Genomic DNA, 16,657 nt, shown 5'->3' with positions numbered 1-16,657 from the left:
ACCTAGCTGGTTAGTTGCAGAGCAGAACTGCTTTATGGGCCTCTGTTTAGTGTTGAGTGAACTCTACTACCTCCCAGTTCTGGAGCAGAGCAAAGGCGGGCCTGTGTGGTGTTGTAATTTGACTGTCACTGTGGTTTGGAAGAAAGTGGAGTTGAATGTAGGGTCCTTTCCTTTAGGGTTTTCCTTTGGGTCATGGTGAAATATATCAGAACACTCGCTGGAGGCAGGAGCCCTCCGCCACATTGTGCATGAAAAACCCACAGTCCTTGTTAGGATGTATAGAACTAGGTGCAGATACAGCACAGAGCTGTGCTTCTCCGCCACATTGTGCATGAAAAACCCACAGTCCTTGTTAAGATGTATAGAACTAGGTGCGATACAGCACACAGCTGTGCTTCTCCTCCACATTGTGCATGAAGAGCCCACAGTCCTTGTTAAGATGTATAGAACTAGGTGTAGATACAGCACACAGCTGTGCTTCTCCTCCACATTGTGCATGAAGAGCCCACAGTCCTTGTTAGGATGTATAGAACTAGGTGCAGATACAGCACACAGCTGTGCTTCTCCAGTCTTCTAATCTCATCTCTGTCTCGGGAGTCTTCTGTGTGTCTCTGTCCTACATTCATTGCCAGGGGATGGTCAACATTTTTGTTTCTTTTTCAGTCCTACACTGGGGTATTTCTTGGGAAGGAGCATGCCTTTTACTATTTTTATCTAGAGAGCAGTTTGTACAACACTGAATTTGTTGAATAAAGTAATCTGCTTCTCTGAGAAATACAATTTTTGGTAAAGCATTAGGACAGAGGGACCGAATCTTTACCCCCTAGCCTTTGGCTAATTCAGGGTTGAAACTTTGAAAGTTTAAGGAAAGAGGACAGTTTTCTTTTTTAAAATTTATTTTCTGTGTATAAGCTTTTTGCTTGCATGTTTATCTGCACCACACACGTGCCTAGTAATCCCCTAAAACTAAAGTTATGGATAGTTAGGAGTCGCCATGTGGGTTCTGGGAATCAAACCTGGGTCCTCGGCAAGAACTACAAGTGCTCTTGACCATGAAGCTTTCTCTCCTGCCCAATAGGATACTTTCTAAGGAATGAAAGGTGGTTTGCCAAGCCACATTTTGAGGATTTATGAAGAAGAGAAACTTACACACAACTCACGACGCTTCTGAATTTAAGGGTCTTTCTTTTTCTTTTGTGTGAATTTCTCTCTTCTGTCTCCTCCCTTTGTCCTTCTCGGCAGTCCTTGGGCTGTCACAGTCTGCACGATGGGGGAAGGGGAGAGGGGGTCAGCCCAAGGCCTGCAGCACTGCCACATTGAAACGCTGGTCTCAGCTCCACTGCAGAGATGATCACATTGGGTTTCTGTCCTCGAGAGACCAGTGGTCTAGAAAGGAGGAGGAGGAGAGTGCAAAACCTTTATTTTCAAATTCTGTGTAATTTGGGGTGAAGAATGGGGGTGTGTGTCAAAGACAAGGAGTTGTGAAGTGCTGTTGACCTTGTATTTATGTTTCAGGGAACAGTGGATGATGCAGGAAGTTTTCTCTGTTTTAGAGTCAGTGGGGTCTGTGGCTGACTTGGGAGCTTAATTTTTTTAAAGACTTCCTTATTTTGTTTTATGAGTATGGGTGTTTTGCCTGCATGTATGTTCATCATGTGCATGCCTGCTGCCTGCAGAGGCCAAAAGAGGGTGTTGGAGCCCCTGGAACTGGAGCTACAGCTGTGAGTAGCCATGTAGGTTCTGAGAACCGAACCCAAGTCTTCCGCAAGAGCAGCAAGTGCTTTTGACTACTAGTCATCTCTCCAACTCCTGACCAGGGAGTTTGACCTCGTTATAATGGTTCTAGTTTTGAAAATCAAGAAACATATGCTTAAAAACAAACAAACCCCCCCCCCCCCCGCCCCCTCCTGTGCTGTGTGAGTGAAAACCATTTTCCTCTCGTCGGTGTCCCAATTGACTCCTCTCGCTCTGTCAAGAGGTCTGTGTAAATGTCCCTTGAGAGAAAATACTTTCTGCCCTTACATTCTTCAAGAAGTAGCATAGAGGGGCTAGAGGGACTGCTCAGTAGTTAAGAGCATGCACTGTTCTGAAGATGATCAGAGTTTGGATCCTAGCCCCCAGATCTACTGGTTCCAGTGCCTCTGGCTTCTGTGGGCACTTGAACACATGTGTACACACCTATGTAAAAACACACATAGTTAAAAAAAAATAAATCTTGACAACAGAAACAACAAAAGAGAGAAAGGCAGGCGTGGTGGTGCTACTCAGGAGGCAGAAGCAGGTGGACCTCTCTGAGTTCAAGGCCAGTCTGGTCTACACAGCATAGCTGGTTCCAGGCCAGCCAGGACTACATAATGAGACCCTGTCTGAAAAATTAAGTTAAATCCAACAATAAATAAAAAGGCCTAGAATAATGAGATGTTTCATTGATTTTGCAGGGTAGTGTCAGAAGCAATTAGGATTTTGTTTTCTTTTAGAATGTATTTGGTGCTAGCATTTCTTAAATGATATTCCTTGCTTGTACAGCCATCTTACGCTGCTCTGTGTTTTCTCACTGTGACTCTTTGCTGTCACTCACATTAGGTTGGAATGTTGGAATTCAGAACAGTGACTTTTCTCTCTCTTCACCTTTCCTTTTCTTTTTTTTTTCCCCAGTTGCCAAAACAAAGGAGATTTGGCGATGGAGGCTTTGTTGGAAGGAATACAAAATCGGGGGCATAGTGGGTAAGTTTGCCTTTGACTGTGAGCTTCTCAGTGCAGTTTAAAAGCTTATCTGGTTCTGTTAAGCAGATACTAAGCTGAGCCACCACACATTTGTGGACGGCATCCCTCCCTACATCATTTGGCTTAGCAGTACCAGGGTGTACTCTTGCTCCTATCCTAGCCTGAGTTTTCTCCTGCAGCTCAGAAGGCATCAGTAGGTTGAGAGCAGTGAGGTAGGCTACAGTGTGTTCCCAATAACAGTTGGAAGAAATAGTTGCAATAGATCTTGCTCAGTTGGAAGAAATAGCAATAGATCTTGCTCAAGGATGAAGTTCTTGAAACAGCTTTTATTTTATTTATTTTTTTTAATAGTATTTTTTTCCTGCACAATAGCCCATTTGCTGCCAAGGCCATTCATTTTGGCTGAAAGAGATATGACCTAGGCTTGCCTGAATTTTCCAGAAGTGTCCCTAAAATATTCCACAAGACTTGGTTAGTAGTATTGAAAGTCTCACTTGGAGAGCCAGATGTAAAACATCCATCTGTGTTTCACCAAGTGGCTTCAGCTTTAGGTTACTCCTTAGAGGAGAGCAAAATATTCCGTGGAGTCAGCAGCCATAGTATATAACAGCATGAAAAGCAAGGCGCAGATGTCCTGCTCTTTGCCTCTGGTGTTTCAGTTCTTCAGATAGCTTCAGTCTGTGATATTTTTATCTGTGAAAGAGGAGAAGGCACTTAGGCATAAGTTGTGTTTGGTCTGTTGGTGTTTGTAGGGGATTTTTAACATCCTGTGAAGCAGAACTGCAAGAGCTCATGAAACAGATCGATATAATGGTGGCTCATAAGAAATCTGAGTGGGAGGGGCAGACGCACGCCCTGGAGACTTGTTTGGACATTCGTGATCGAGAGCTGAAGACTCTGAGGAGTCAGCTGGATATGAAGCACAAAGAGGTAAAGGGCTGCTTCACTCTTCCTGCTACTGTCACCTCTGGTTTTTAAATTATGCAGGGTTCGAGCGTGTTCAGGCTTGACTGTGATACACTTGGAGCAACCCCATGTCCCAGTACCCTTGATTCACTCTTGATAGTTGAATCTTTTGTACTAAACATGTTTCTTAAGTGTTTGTTAAAAGAAAGCATTTGTTCACCAAGTTAGTTTCTTTTTTTTTCTTTTTTGTGTTTATTATAATATTTATTCTTTCCTTTAGGAGAAAATATGAAAGTGTAATAATATTAATACTTATTTCAGGGACCATTTTACTTTGGACACTATATGTAATACACACCTTATGTAAGAGAACGTCAGAGGAGACTGGGGATATGGCTTTGTTAAATGTTTACTGTGTAAGCTAAGGCTCTGAGTTTGCATCCCCAGAGCTCATGTAATAAAGTTGAGTGGTGGTTACCTCTGTAACCTAGCACACAAAGAAAGGGGAAGAAGGGTTACAGAGTGTCTGCATAGCTTTCATCATATTACATGTCCGTATGAACATCACCAAGTTTAATAGGGATTGGTTTTGTCTTCATTTGTAAGGTTAGGTAAAAAACAAAGTTGAGGACCGGGGGTACAATGGAAGAAGGACACTGAATACTGGAAGGGAAGCAGGAGCATTACAGGTGGAAGCATTGTCTCTACGTTCCATACCAATTAGTCTGGGAAGGAAGGACAAGAGCTGTAGGTAGATGCTAACCCCAAACCTCATGCTCATTCGGCCAGACTTGCCTACGTGGGATTTGCCCTCATCGGGGTGAGTTGGCTGCTATGCCCTGTATACTGCCAAGACTGGCAACATGAAATTGTGACTTTAGATACTGTATACGTGTATGAAATTTTCAAAGAATTAAAAATTATCTCCTAGTGGTTGGCCATTTGCACTTAGAGTCAATATCACTTAAGTATATCGGCTCTATCAAATTTAGATTTCTGCAAATTGTATTTGCCAATCTAGAGTTTATTCTAAAGCTTAGGTAGATTGATTTTAAGAACACAGTTTACACACAGACAGGGAAGGTGATGAGAAAGAACACCAAATGACAGTCACACTGGATTAACGAAAGTAACAACAACCCTCCTCCCCCAGCAGTTTGGTGGGACTGGAGAAATAGGTCAGTGGTTAAGAGCACTGGCTGCTCTTTTAGAGGACCCAGGTTCAATTCCTAGCACTCATATGGTGGCTAACAGCTGTCTGTAATTCCAGTCCCAGGAGATCTGACACCTTCTCCTGGCCTCCATGGGCACTAGGCATGCGTGTGGTGCACAGATACATGCAGGTAAAACACCCATACACGTATAAGAACAAACAGACAACCAAACAAATGACACAATTTGAGTAGACCCATGATCCTTTCCTGGGAACTACCGTGGCTGCTTCACCTCTCCTGGGGTAAGATGGAGCAGTTATACTCAGTCATTGAAGTGACAGTGGTTTCTTGGTTCAGAAAACCACAGTATATGTTGATTTCTAAGTTGTTTATTTTGTTAAAATCTACCAAAGAAACTCACATTTGTGATCGTGAGACTATTTCTTCACTCTGAGGCTGAGTTTGAACTTAATCCTCTGGCTTACTTAGTCTTCATACCACGGGCATTATTACCGTTACGTAATTGCTTCAAAGAGAAAGTGGACTGAATGGCAGGTTCCTAGGTAAGGATTTTAAGATCTCGAGTTTGGCATGGGATATCCAGGAAATTTAGAATTGCAGATGTCTAGTTGACTTGCTGCTTCCTTGATTAGTTTCTAGACGTTATGTACTTCTGTCAAATATCAATAATGGGCTCTAGTCCAGAGTCTGTGAAATCTTGTTTCATGAACACACTTACTTCTAGGACTGGGGTAATGATTCGGTGGATAAAGTGCTTGCTGTCCAAGCATGAAGACCAGAGTACAGATCCCCTGAACCCACTTAAATCCCAGGTGGGCATGGTGGCCCTCCTAGCTCTTGGAAGGCAGAGATGGGGTCATTGGAGCAAGCTGGCTAGCTAGACTAAGCTGTATGGCAAACTCTGGGTTCAACCTAGAGATCCTTCTTCACTGGTCAAGTAGAGGGCAGTTGGGGAAGACTCCTGATGTCAATCTTGGGGCTCCACATGGTGTGTTCTAGCAGGTTTTGTGTGTGCACCCACACATATGAGAAAACACACACACACGCAAAAAAAACCCCACTTATTTCTAATGTGTTGATAATCTCACATGTTGTGACAACTAGAAAATAGTTCTTTAAGTTTTTGTCTTCTGTCTGAGAGGTACAGGCAGAAGTTGTGCTCCTCAAAGGACAGGTGCCTGATGAGATGGAAAGCTTGTGGCAGAGTGTGAATCTGTGCACCGCGTCTTTGGTGAGAATGTTTTATTGTGTGTGGATGTCATTTACACTAAGCTTGAGTTTCATGGATGACTGATTTACACCCTGTCGAAGGCTCCTTATCTCATGCTGAGCTGCTGGTTTTGGCCGGCACTAGCTGCTTGCAGACCATGCTTGGAGGAGAACCAGTGTAAGAGTCATTTTGCTAGCTAATGTATTTCTCTTTGGAGAGTTGAGATAGGGTTGATTTTGATGGCGTTTCTGCCACTGTTGTCTCTAACTCCCCGTGGGACAAGTTGACCTAGTGGAACAAGTGAGAATTTAGAGCCCTGTTTCTGTGTTTTTTTTTCTCTCTCTCTCTCTCTTTCTTTCTTTCTTTCTTTTTTTTTTTTTTAAGATTTATTTATTAAGTATACAATATGCCTGTACTCCAGAAGAGAGCACCAGATCTCATTATTGATGGTTGTGAGCCACCATGTGGTTGCTGGGAACTGAACTTAGGACCTCTGGAAGAACAGCCAATGCTCTTAACTTCTGAGCCATCTCTCCAGCTCATGTTTTTGTGTTTTTCAGCTGAAAGTTTTTGAACAAGAAACTTCAGCCTGCTTCATCATGTACAAAGTGGGGACATGACCCCTATGCCAGTATTGCTGTGAATACTGAGACCACCTTGATAGAAATAAGTGATATTTAAAGTGACCACTGAGGGTTGGGGATAGCTCAGTGGTAAGGAGCTTGCTGACTTCTGCAAGCTTTCCACTGAGTTCCTCACATACACCATGGCATGCATATGCACACAATAAATGAAATAAACAATTTTAAAAAAGAACATCATTTAGATATTAATGAGAGATCTAGATAGACGGCCAGAACTCCAGGAAGAAAATCTAAGTGAATAGTGGTCAGATATAGCAGCTTATCATACATTTAGTATTATGTGCACAGTTAAGTCAGTTTGGAGATGAGTGGAATTTAATTACAGGTTTAGTCTCAGGATTACCAGGGAATTGGAAAGGCAACCAACTGACATTAGACTTGTTATGTCAGTGATCCCCATGTCAGTCTGAGGGAACCTTAAAGTATATACTGGTTGAGAATATCCTCCAGGTTTGTAGAAGGAGAACATGGAATGATGAGAAAGGAGTCAGTTCAAAGAGGGCAAGCAGTAAGGAAAAAAGGTGCAGGATTTATTAAGTATACATAGCACATAAGATAGTAAACTTAAATCCAGGTAAGTCCATCAATTGTAAATGCAGCCACTGACTCAATTAAAAGACCAAAATTAGCCAACGAGGTGAAAATAATGAACCACAATTTTTAATGATTGTAAAAGCACACGGAGGTTGAAAGTACAAGGTAAAATAAAAATGCCTGCCACCCAGACACTCGAAGAGAAAGATACTGTAACTGTATTCCTCCTAGAAAAAGCATGCTTGAAGCAGAAGGGAAGAGCATTACTAAGGGAACAGCAATGCTTCATCACGAGGGAGTAACAGTCTCAGGACATGCAATTATCGTGACACTGTTTGCATTCTGTACCACGTTCCTTCCCTCCAATTTCATTCTTAGCCATTAAATATGGCTCTTTGTGTTATCTGCATCCTACTGCCCTTGCTCCTCTCAGGACCTCAGGAAGCTGCTCACCCTAAATCTAGAACTGTGGGGTAGTTGACTTTTCCAGGACAAACCTCAGCAGGGTGAGGGTGAGAAAGGTCAGCAGCTTCCCATTGTTCATAGAGACAGTTCTGAAACACATCTATCTGCTTCCTTAGTGGGTTCCCAGTAACGCAACTCCGGCAGCTTACTGTGGTCATCTGTCCAGGAATAGACCCTGTATGGCTCTTCCTTCCTGTCCCCTCACTGTGCTTTCCAAGGTCACTCCAGTTACCTATCCAGAAATCCACATCTCAGATTGTACTTTTAGGAAAACTCAAAATAGGACACAATAATACAGTAAGATAGTTTTAACCTTTCTTATATGTATGCAAAAGGTACCGGGGCTGTCAGTAGGAAACAATGAAGCCACAGTCATGCTTGGGAGCTTTAACACATTTTTCTTAGTAACTGATGGAGGACATTCATAAAGATACAGATTTGGACAGCTTGATCAGCAAACTTGACCCAGCTTATAACTATAGCACACAACATGAGAGAACTGCAGAGTGTGCATTTCTTTTCTAGCACAAACTGAATGATTACCAAAATTGACTCTGTACTGGGCTATGAAGTACATTTTGCCATAAACATAGGCTTGAAATCATAGATTAGCTCTCTTACATAGCAGAGACAAGTTAGAAAAAGGTAACCCTGAAAAATCTGTGTATTTGGAAATTAAGAAGTAAAGTTCTGAATGACTGGGAGAAGTCATAATAGAAATAAAATAGTTTGAATGCAAGATAGAACTGTAATCGGAGTTGCAGGATGCAGATAGTATCGAAGAGGACAATTTATTGGCATAAGAGTATCAGGAGAAGATAGGTTGAAAATCTATAGGTGGTGATTTATTTCAGGGGTTTAGGAAGAGAGCTTGTTAAATCCAAAGGATTTAGAGGAAGGACATTTTAAAAATATACACCAAAATTTGAAAGTAAGAATTTGGAAATATTGTGCCATGAAAAGACTTTGAAAAGTACATGGATGTAACTTGGCCTAGCGAGATGGCTTAGCAGGTAAGGATGCTTGCTGCCAAGCCTGAAGACCTGAGTTCAATCCCTGGGACCCACAGAGTGGAGGGAGAGGACCAACTCCCACAGGTTATCCTCTGACTTCTACTCTGGGACTCTAATAATCCAGCTGTAAGTAGTTAATAACAGCCTTAAAATGTACAAAGCAAACACAGGATTTAGGGAGAAATTATATTCATGGAAACTGTAGAAGTCTTAACACAGCTCTCTGGCTACTAATAGAACAAGCACATGGAAAGGCAGTTAAGGTAGAGAGTTGATTAAAATCAACTTGACCTAATTAATCTTAAATATGTTCTTTTTAAGTGACTGAAGTATTTTATTGCTGTCAAGCAGCTGCACAGATTAAATTATGTATTTTTGTAACAAAGTAGTTTTAAGCTAAAACTCAACACAATAAAAGACAACTTTTCAAGTACTTGCGAATTAAGCGATATACTTCTAAAAGACCTTTCAAGTACTTGAAAAACAGTACACTTCTAAAGGACCCTTATTTTAGATTTGTTTATTTTATTTATGAATATGAATGTTATACCTGCATATATCTTTGTTCACCATGTGTGTGCCTGGTACCCATGGAGGTCAGAGGGAGGGCATTGGATCCCCTGGTACTGGAATTGCGGACAATTGTGAATCACTGAGTGAATGCCAGGGACTGAACCCCAGTCCTCTGTAAGAGCAGCCAATGCTCTTAATTGCTGAGCTAGCTCCTCACCCTCCCAAGTACCTTTAAGTCATGAAGAAATCACAGTGAAAATTAGAATATGCTTTGATAATGAATGATAATGAACTTTTTATGGTTCACATTTGTGGGGTCAGGTAAATGAACAGTGGCAGAGAGTGTGCTTATACATGCAAAGGCCTGGGTTCAGTGGCCTGTGGATCGATATTTGTGGGATTGGATTAATGGTACAGTGGTAGAGTGTGTACTTTTTTTGTTTGTTTGTTTGTTTAGTTTTCCGAGACAGGGTTTCTCTGTATATCTTTGGAGCCTGTCCTAGAACTCACTCTGTAGACCAGGCTGGCCTTGAACTCACAGAGATCCACCTACCTCTGCTTCCCAAGTGCTGGGATTAAAGGTGTGTGCCACCACTGCCGGCTCAGAATGTGTACTTATATGTGCAGAGGCCCTAAGATCAATCCCCAGCACAGAACCAAAATAAACAGAAAAACAACACAGGATGCGCCTCACATGGTGCCTAAAGAGCATTTTATCTATCTGTATCTCCAGATATGTTACTATAGGAAGGCTGAAAATCAGTCATTTAAATATCTGTTTTAAGAAATAAGAAAAAGTTGGGACGATGACTCAGTAAGTGGGTAAATTGTGTGCCCCCCAAGCATGAGGACCTGAGTTCATTCCCCAGCACCATGTCAACTCCAGGTATGACTGCATACGTCTGTAATCAGCACTGGAGGGCCAGAGACAGCAGCGTCTCGAGGGTTTGCTGGCAGCCAGTCTAGCTGGACAGATAGGCTCTAAGTTCAGTAAAAGACCTGCTCAGAAAATAGGGAGAAAATTATTGAGGAAGACACCCAACATTTACCTCTGGTCTCCACAGGCATGTTTATACATGTGCATGCACACCTACATACACACGAACACACACACACGCACGCACGCACGCACACACACACACACACACACACACACACACACACACACACACACACACACACACGACTATCTGGACTCCTGATATCTTCCGTTCTATTTCCACGTACTGGTTAAATTCTAACTGGTTGTCAGGAAGATACTGCTGGGTATTACTTAGAGTTGAGGGCTACATATGAGATTGTTGTCACTGGGACCAAATCATTGAAGAATGGATTAGGATTCACTTCCTTACCCTGGGTGGTCAGAGGAATTATGAAGTAAGTAGGAGCCACTATTGTCTTCCAGCCTGTTTCAAAGATTACTGACTTGTACTTTATGTGCAGAAATTACTGTTCAAGTTTTATAGGTTTCTAAAAATGAAATTTTTTGATGATCAAAAAATTTAAATTTTGTATCTGCTATTTTTGTGAGGATTTATTATTTATTTTACCAAAGGGTTGGGGAGAATAAATCAGACAAAGAGTGTGAGTCTTGAACTAACTTTAAATTTGTAGAAGAATTGGTCATGTTTTTAGCTGTTATGTAGATTATTGACTCAGCCATTTTTTTGCCTTCCTGGGAAGAAGGCTAACCATGTAGATACACTGAGAACGTTAGTTTGCAAGTAAGTACAAGGATTATTTTCTGTTTTTATGTCTCAGGGATATCATTTCAATGCTAATATTGAACTGTATTATCTTTTCTGCTTTTAGGTTGGAATGTTGCATCAGCAGATAGAAGAACATGAAAAAACCAAACAACAAATGGCCATGGAGTATAAGCAGGAGTTAAAGAAACTGCAGGAGGAAGTGAGGCTTTAGTTCTGTGATGTGACATGCGGTGGTTCTTTCTCTGTAGTCCTCGGCTGTTGTCTTGAGAACTGGTTTCTACTTCATATGGTGGGAAGTGCACAGCCTGTGTGGTACCCTGTGGGAAGTATGCAGTAGAAATCTATCTTTCTGACCTTGAATCTAGGCAAAGAATATGCTTGCTATTACCTAAACCAGCAATTGGCTGAGCACCTACAGGAAAAAGAGCTCTATTTGTAGAATACTGAAGTCTTGAGACCAGAAAACTTAATATTTTCATTTCTAAATTAATTCAGTTGCTGATTTTTAAATATTGGAAGAAACAAAAGGCTTAGAAATATTTTGGCATTAAGAAAAGCAAGTGCTGTGAGAAGGCTCATTGGGTAGAGGCACTTGTCACTAAGCCGGATGGCATGAATTTGATCCCTGAACCTACATGGTGGAAGGAGAGAACCAGCTCCTGCAAGCTGTCCTCTGACCTCCACTGGGTGGGCTGTAGTGTACACACACCTCCCCACCCCAACATGCCACCTCCCACAAATAAAGGAATGTTTTAAAACTTTTTTTTTTTAAGCAAGGAAATTGGGAGATAAGAGATAGCTCATTAGCAGTTAAGAGTGTACTGTTTTTGCAGAGGACCCCATTCAGCTCACAACCACCTATAACTCTGGCTTGAGGGATCTGATACCATCTTCTGGCTTTCATGGGCATCTGTACCTGCATGCACTTACATACCCATGTAGAGACAAACACACATAGTTAGAAATTAAAAATAAAATCTTTAAAATGAAGAAAATTTTATTATAGTATTCAATGTACTTTTTAACTTTGGGGAAAATTGCTTTTGTTGAAGTCAGTCTCCTGTTTACTGTGCATCAGTGCCCTTAGGAGTATGTCTTGAGAACCACTGGCCTAGAGGGGAACAGTTACTGCTTCCTCTCTTTGTGGAGTGGATCATGGGGTCTATGAATGCATGGCAATTGTAATAAAACTAACTTTTTTTTGTTTTCTTTTTTTTGGCCTGGAAATTTCATTGTTAGCATTTATTTTTCATACATATACATAGAAGCAGGGATGTACTTTGAGATAAGGTATCTCAGGTTGGCCTCAGATTCTTCATGTATTTGAAGATGACCTTACCTTTGGTTTTCCTGCCTCCACTTAATTGTGTGATCATTGCATTTACTACCACACCCTGTTCATGTGGTACTTGGGATTCCCAGGGCCCAGTGCTTACTAGGTCAGCACTCTACCAACTGAGCTACATTCCAGCCCTATCTATAAGTTTTAGGGTTTCTATTTTGCTTTGCAACTCTAACATGCTGCCAATCTATTTTCAATAGGATAATTTAGCACTGCTTTTGCTTTATAATCCCAATTTTTCTGACCACCACAATTTACTAATTCTTAAATTTTAAGTAATAAATAACTGTTTTTACAGTTAGGCAGACTGAAGAGAAGCTATGAAAAGCTGCAGAAAAAGCAACTAAGAGAATTTAAAGGAACTAAAAAAAGTCTGCGGGAGGATCGGTCTGAGATTGAAAGGTTAACTGGAAAAATAGAGGTATGTTCACAGCAATAGTCCCAGTTGCCACTGTCAGCTGATGCGTAGAAAAATGCTGTTTCCAGGGGAGCTCTTTCCTGAAGCCAGTTCCTGCCTTCTAGGGGAAGGCACTGCCACTGAGCTACTCAGTGGTGGGTGGGTGATCCACAGTACAGCCCATCAACACTTGCTTGCCTGTGGCAGGTGGGGTTCTAAGCCATCAATAATTCTCAAGAGGGTAGTTCTACCCTACAGGGCACTTGGAAATGTATGGAGGTTTTGTTTTGTTCGTTTGTTGTTATTGTTAAAATGATGGAGCATGAAATTAGCATTTAGGGTACAGGGAGCAGGGGTAGCCAACATGCTTGGGACTATATCCTGGAGAAGATCCTAGTATTCAGTACCCCCCATTCTGAGAACAGTGACCATAAGTTAGTAGCAGCATCCTGTGTCTCCACACCTGAGTATGTGTTAGTGAATGTGGGGAATTCTTGGTTTTGTCTTGCAGAGAGTACTCTACACATCAGGAGGTTTAGTTTCAGTTCCCATTTAGATAGAGTGGACGTTACAAAGGATTTGCCTCCCTCTGCTGAATTTGTATTTGCTCTATAACTCCATGATTACTGACAGGAGGCAGTGAGTTCCCTCTCTTCTCTTTGAGCTCTGCAGTGCGTTGTAACAGTCACCTGGGGTGCTTTGGGACCTCAGAGAGTCTGATCTAGAAGTAGGCATGGGATCTAGGAATCTGCACTTTACCCAATTTGAGAAATACTGTTCAGCAACTTTGTGTGACTACTTAAAATTTTTCTGTCACACACAAATGCCAGTATATTTTACTGTCTGGAAATGTAATTTTTATATTTAGTGTCCTTTTGTTTTTAATATTTTTATAGATTTAGAACTTAGAATCAGAGGACCACACAAATACTGCTTCCCCTCCAGCCTTCTTCACTGCTACCTTTTCCTCCCAGCCCTTCACATCCTTATCAACCTACACTACCAACCACGAGCACAGAGCTTCAGAAGTTATCCTCTGGTCCAGGTTACTTCACTTCCAGCTCATTATTATCCTCTCTAATATTGCTCTCATCATAATCTTCGAGAGTTTCCTCCACAGACATAGTGTATCACACATATCACACTCTGGCATTTCTTAGCATCCTTTCTTGTCTAGCTGTTTTGATCGTCTTATTCACTTATTCCTATCAGCATTCCTCAGTTCTTGCCTTTATGAGATGCTTTCAATAATATAACCATTTCCATATTATTTCTGCCAATCCATGAGGCCTTTCCATCCTCTGATGTCTTCCATTTCTTTCTTTGATGTTTTAAAGTTTTCGTTGTCGTTTACTTCCTTGGTTGTGTTATTCCACAGTATGTGTATGTGTGTGCATATGTATACTTATTTAATTCTGCAGTATTTTTAAAGCTGTTGTGAATGAGATTACTCTTGAGTTCTTTGTTAGGTTGTCCATTATTGGTTATGGAAAAGCTACTGAGTTTTGTGTGGGGGCCATATATCTTGCTCCTTTTCTGAAGGTGTTTATTAGTTCCTGAAGCTGTCTCGTGGTGGGATTAGAGTCCAGGATCATTGTGTCTAAAGAAAGGATCATTTGATTTCTTCCTTTATTTAATATCCCTTTTCTTTCCTTTAGCTTTTTGCTCTAAGACTCCAAAGACTGTTGAATAACGGTGGAGAAAGTATATGTCTTTGCCTCTCATTCCTCATTTAGGGGCAGTGCTTTGGGCTTCTCCCCATTTAATATGTTGGCTATAGGTTTGCCATATGTGTCCTTTATTATATTGAGCTATAGTTCTTTACTGTTAGTTTTTTCAAGGCTTTTATAATGAAGGGCTATTGGGTTCTATAAAAAGTCTTTTCTTCATCAATTAAGAGGATCATGTGATTTCTGTCCTTGCATCTGTCAATATGATGCATTATATTTGTGTGTGTTGACTCATCCTTGTATCCTTGTAATGATGTATACTTGGTCATAGTGAATGATTTATCCTTTTCTTCTAAGGCAATGTTTGTGTTTGCTAGTAAGGTGTGTTTCTTGCAGGCAACAAAAATAGATGGATCCTTTTTTTTTTTTTTTGGTTTTTCGAGACAGGGTTTCTCTGTGTAACAGCCTTGGCTATCCTGGAACTCACTGTAGGTCAGGCTGGCCTCGAACTCCCAGAGATCCACCTGCCTCTGTTTCCTGAGTGCTGGGATTAAAGGTGTGTGCGCCACCAACACCTATTTTTTAATCCAATCAACTAGTCTGGGGGGGGGGAGAGTTGTGCCCATATGAGCACATGTGGAGGCCAGAGGGAGAAATTGCCTGTCTTCTTCTGTCAATTTCCAGTTTGTTTTGCGACAAGGTCTCCCAGTAGACTGGAAACTTGCCATTTTGGCTGGGGTGACTGGCTAAGCAAGCTCCTGGAATCCTACTGTCTCCTCCTCCAAACACTGGAGTTACAGGTACACATAGCCATGCTCAACCTTTTACATGGGTGCTGGTGATTTGAACTCAGGGACTCTTGCTTTTTCAGCAAGCAGTCTTACCTCCTGAGCCACCTCCCTAGCTCTAGTCTGTGTCCTGTGGTTTGAGAATTGAAAGCGTTACTATTCAGAGATCTTAATGACAGGTATCGTTCCTGTCTGTCATTTTGTTGTTTCTTAGTGTCCGGTGTTTTCCTAATCCTCATTTGTTCACTAGAGTTTGTTCTTCCATGTCGTATCATGGATGTTGAGCTTTCTCTTCAGTGTGTAGATTACTTCAGTATTATTACAGTGAGGCCAAGAATTCCTTCAGTTTGTGGTTATCAAGGACAATTTTTCTTTCTCCTTCAGTTCTGAAGAATAGTGTCTTAGTAACGTTCTGTTGCTGTGGTAAAACACTATGACCAAAACCAACTTGGGGAGAAAAGGGTTTATTTCAGCTTACAGCTTATAGTCTGTCAACAGGGGAAACCAGGGCAGGAGCTCAAAGCACGAGCTGCAGGAGGAACTGAAATGGAGACAATGGAAGAATGCTGTCTTCTGGTTTGCTTCCTGGACTTGCTCAAGCACCTTTCTCACACAGCCCAGACCCATCTGCCCAAGGATGGCAGCTCCCTCAAGTCACTAATCAAGAAAGTGCCCTGCAGACATGTGCACAGGCCAGTCTGATGGAGGCAACTCCTCAGTTGAGATTCCCTCTTCCCACATATGTCTAGTATGTGTCAAATTAATAGAAATCAGCTAGCACAAATAATTGCAGTGGTTCTAATAATCTGGGTTGGCAGTATTGTCTTTCAGAGCTTGAATTACATTGTTTCCTGCTTTCTTGGCTTTTAGAGCTTTTGTTGAGAAACCCTTTATTCTGATGGCTTTACCTCTGTGTATGTAGTTGTACCTCTTTCTTGCAGCTTTGGTATTCTTGGTTTTGTGTGTTTAGTGTCTTAGCTATAATATGATGTAGAAAGGTTCTTTTCTGGTCTTGACATTCTAAAGGTTTTTTGTGTCTTGATGGCTCTGTCCCTATATTTGGGGAATTTTAACCTATGATGGTAGTGTATTTTCTGCACCTTTATCTTGAACTTCTCACTCTTCTATGCCAATGAGTCACAGATTTGATCTTTGTTTATGTGTGTGCTTGCATATGTATGAGCATGCATGCATGTGAGTGCGTGTGTGTGTGTGTGTGTGTGTGTGTAGGCTAGAGGTCAGTGTTCATTACTCTATACCTTTATTTTAGAGACAGAATCTCTCACTGAACCTGGCACTCCCAGATTCAACAAGACTGGCTGACCTATAAGCCTAGGGAACCTTCTGTTAATACCTCCTTAGCACTGGAATTTCAAACATGGGCTGCCTTGCCCAGATTTTCTACTGATTGCTGGCCTAGATGCTTGCATAGCAAGCATGTTTACGTACTGAGCCATCTATATTTAGTCTTGTAACGGTGTCCTGTGGATCTTGTACATTCCCTTCATACTTTCTTATTATCTTTTTTTAAGATTTAATTTAATTTAATTTTACGTGCATTGGTGTT

At 41.4% G+C, this 16,657-nt stretch overlaps 1 protein-coding gene across 7 annotated transcripts in view; it reads left to right on the top strand.

Moving 5' to 3' along the window:
* The window catches only part of Cep63 (centrosomal protein 63), a 45,248-nt gene that overhangs the window by 5,863 nt on the left and 22,728 nt on the right, over nucleotides 1–16,657 (top strand). For 6 of the 7 annotated variants that reach the window (XM_052718360.1, XM_052718378.1, XM_052718369.1 and 3 more), the window contains 4 exons: nucleotides 2,656–2,724; nucleotides 3,477–3,654; nucleotides 10,997–11,092; nucleotides 12,534–12,656. In XM_052718360.1, the coding sequence (XP_052574320.1) occupies nucleotides 2,656–2,724; nucleotides 3,477–3,654; nucleotides 10,997–11,092; nucleotides 12,534–12,656 (466 nt within the window). Of the gene's footprint in view, nucleotides 1–2,655; nucleotides 2,725–3,476; nucleotides 3,655–10,996; nucleotides 11,093–12,533; nucleotides 12,657–16,657 lie in introns of those variants that run through there. The other variant, XM_052718406.1, reaches the window with a different exon arrangement.

Source organism: Peromyscus californicus, unplaced genomic scaffold, assembly GCF_007827085.1.
Source record: "Peromyscus californicus insignis strain IS unplaced genomic scaffold, ASM782708v3 Scaffold_11__1_contigs__length_118956290, whole genome shotgun sequence".
Lineage (NCBI taxonomy): Eukaryota > Metazoa > Chordata > Mammalia > Rodentia > Cricetidae > Peromyscus > Peromyscus californicus.
The sequence above is the reverse complement of the archived record's forward strand: the minus strand, read 5'-3'. Positions and strand labels throughout refer to the sequence as shown.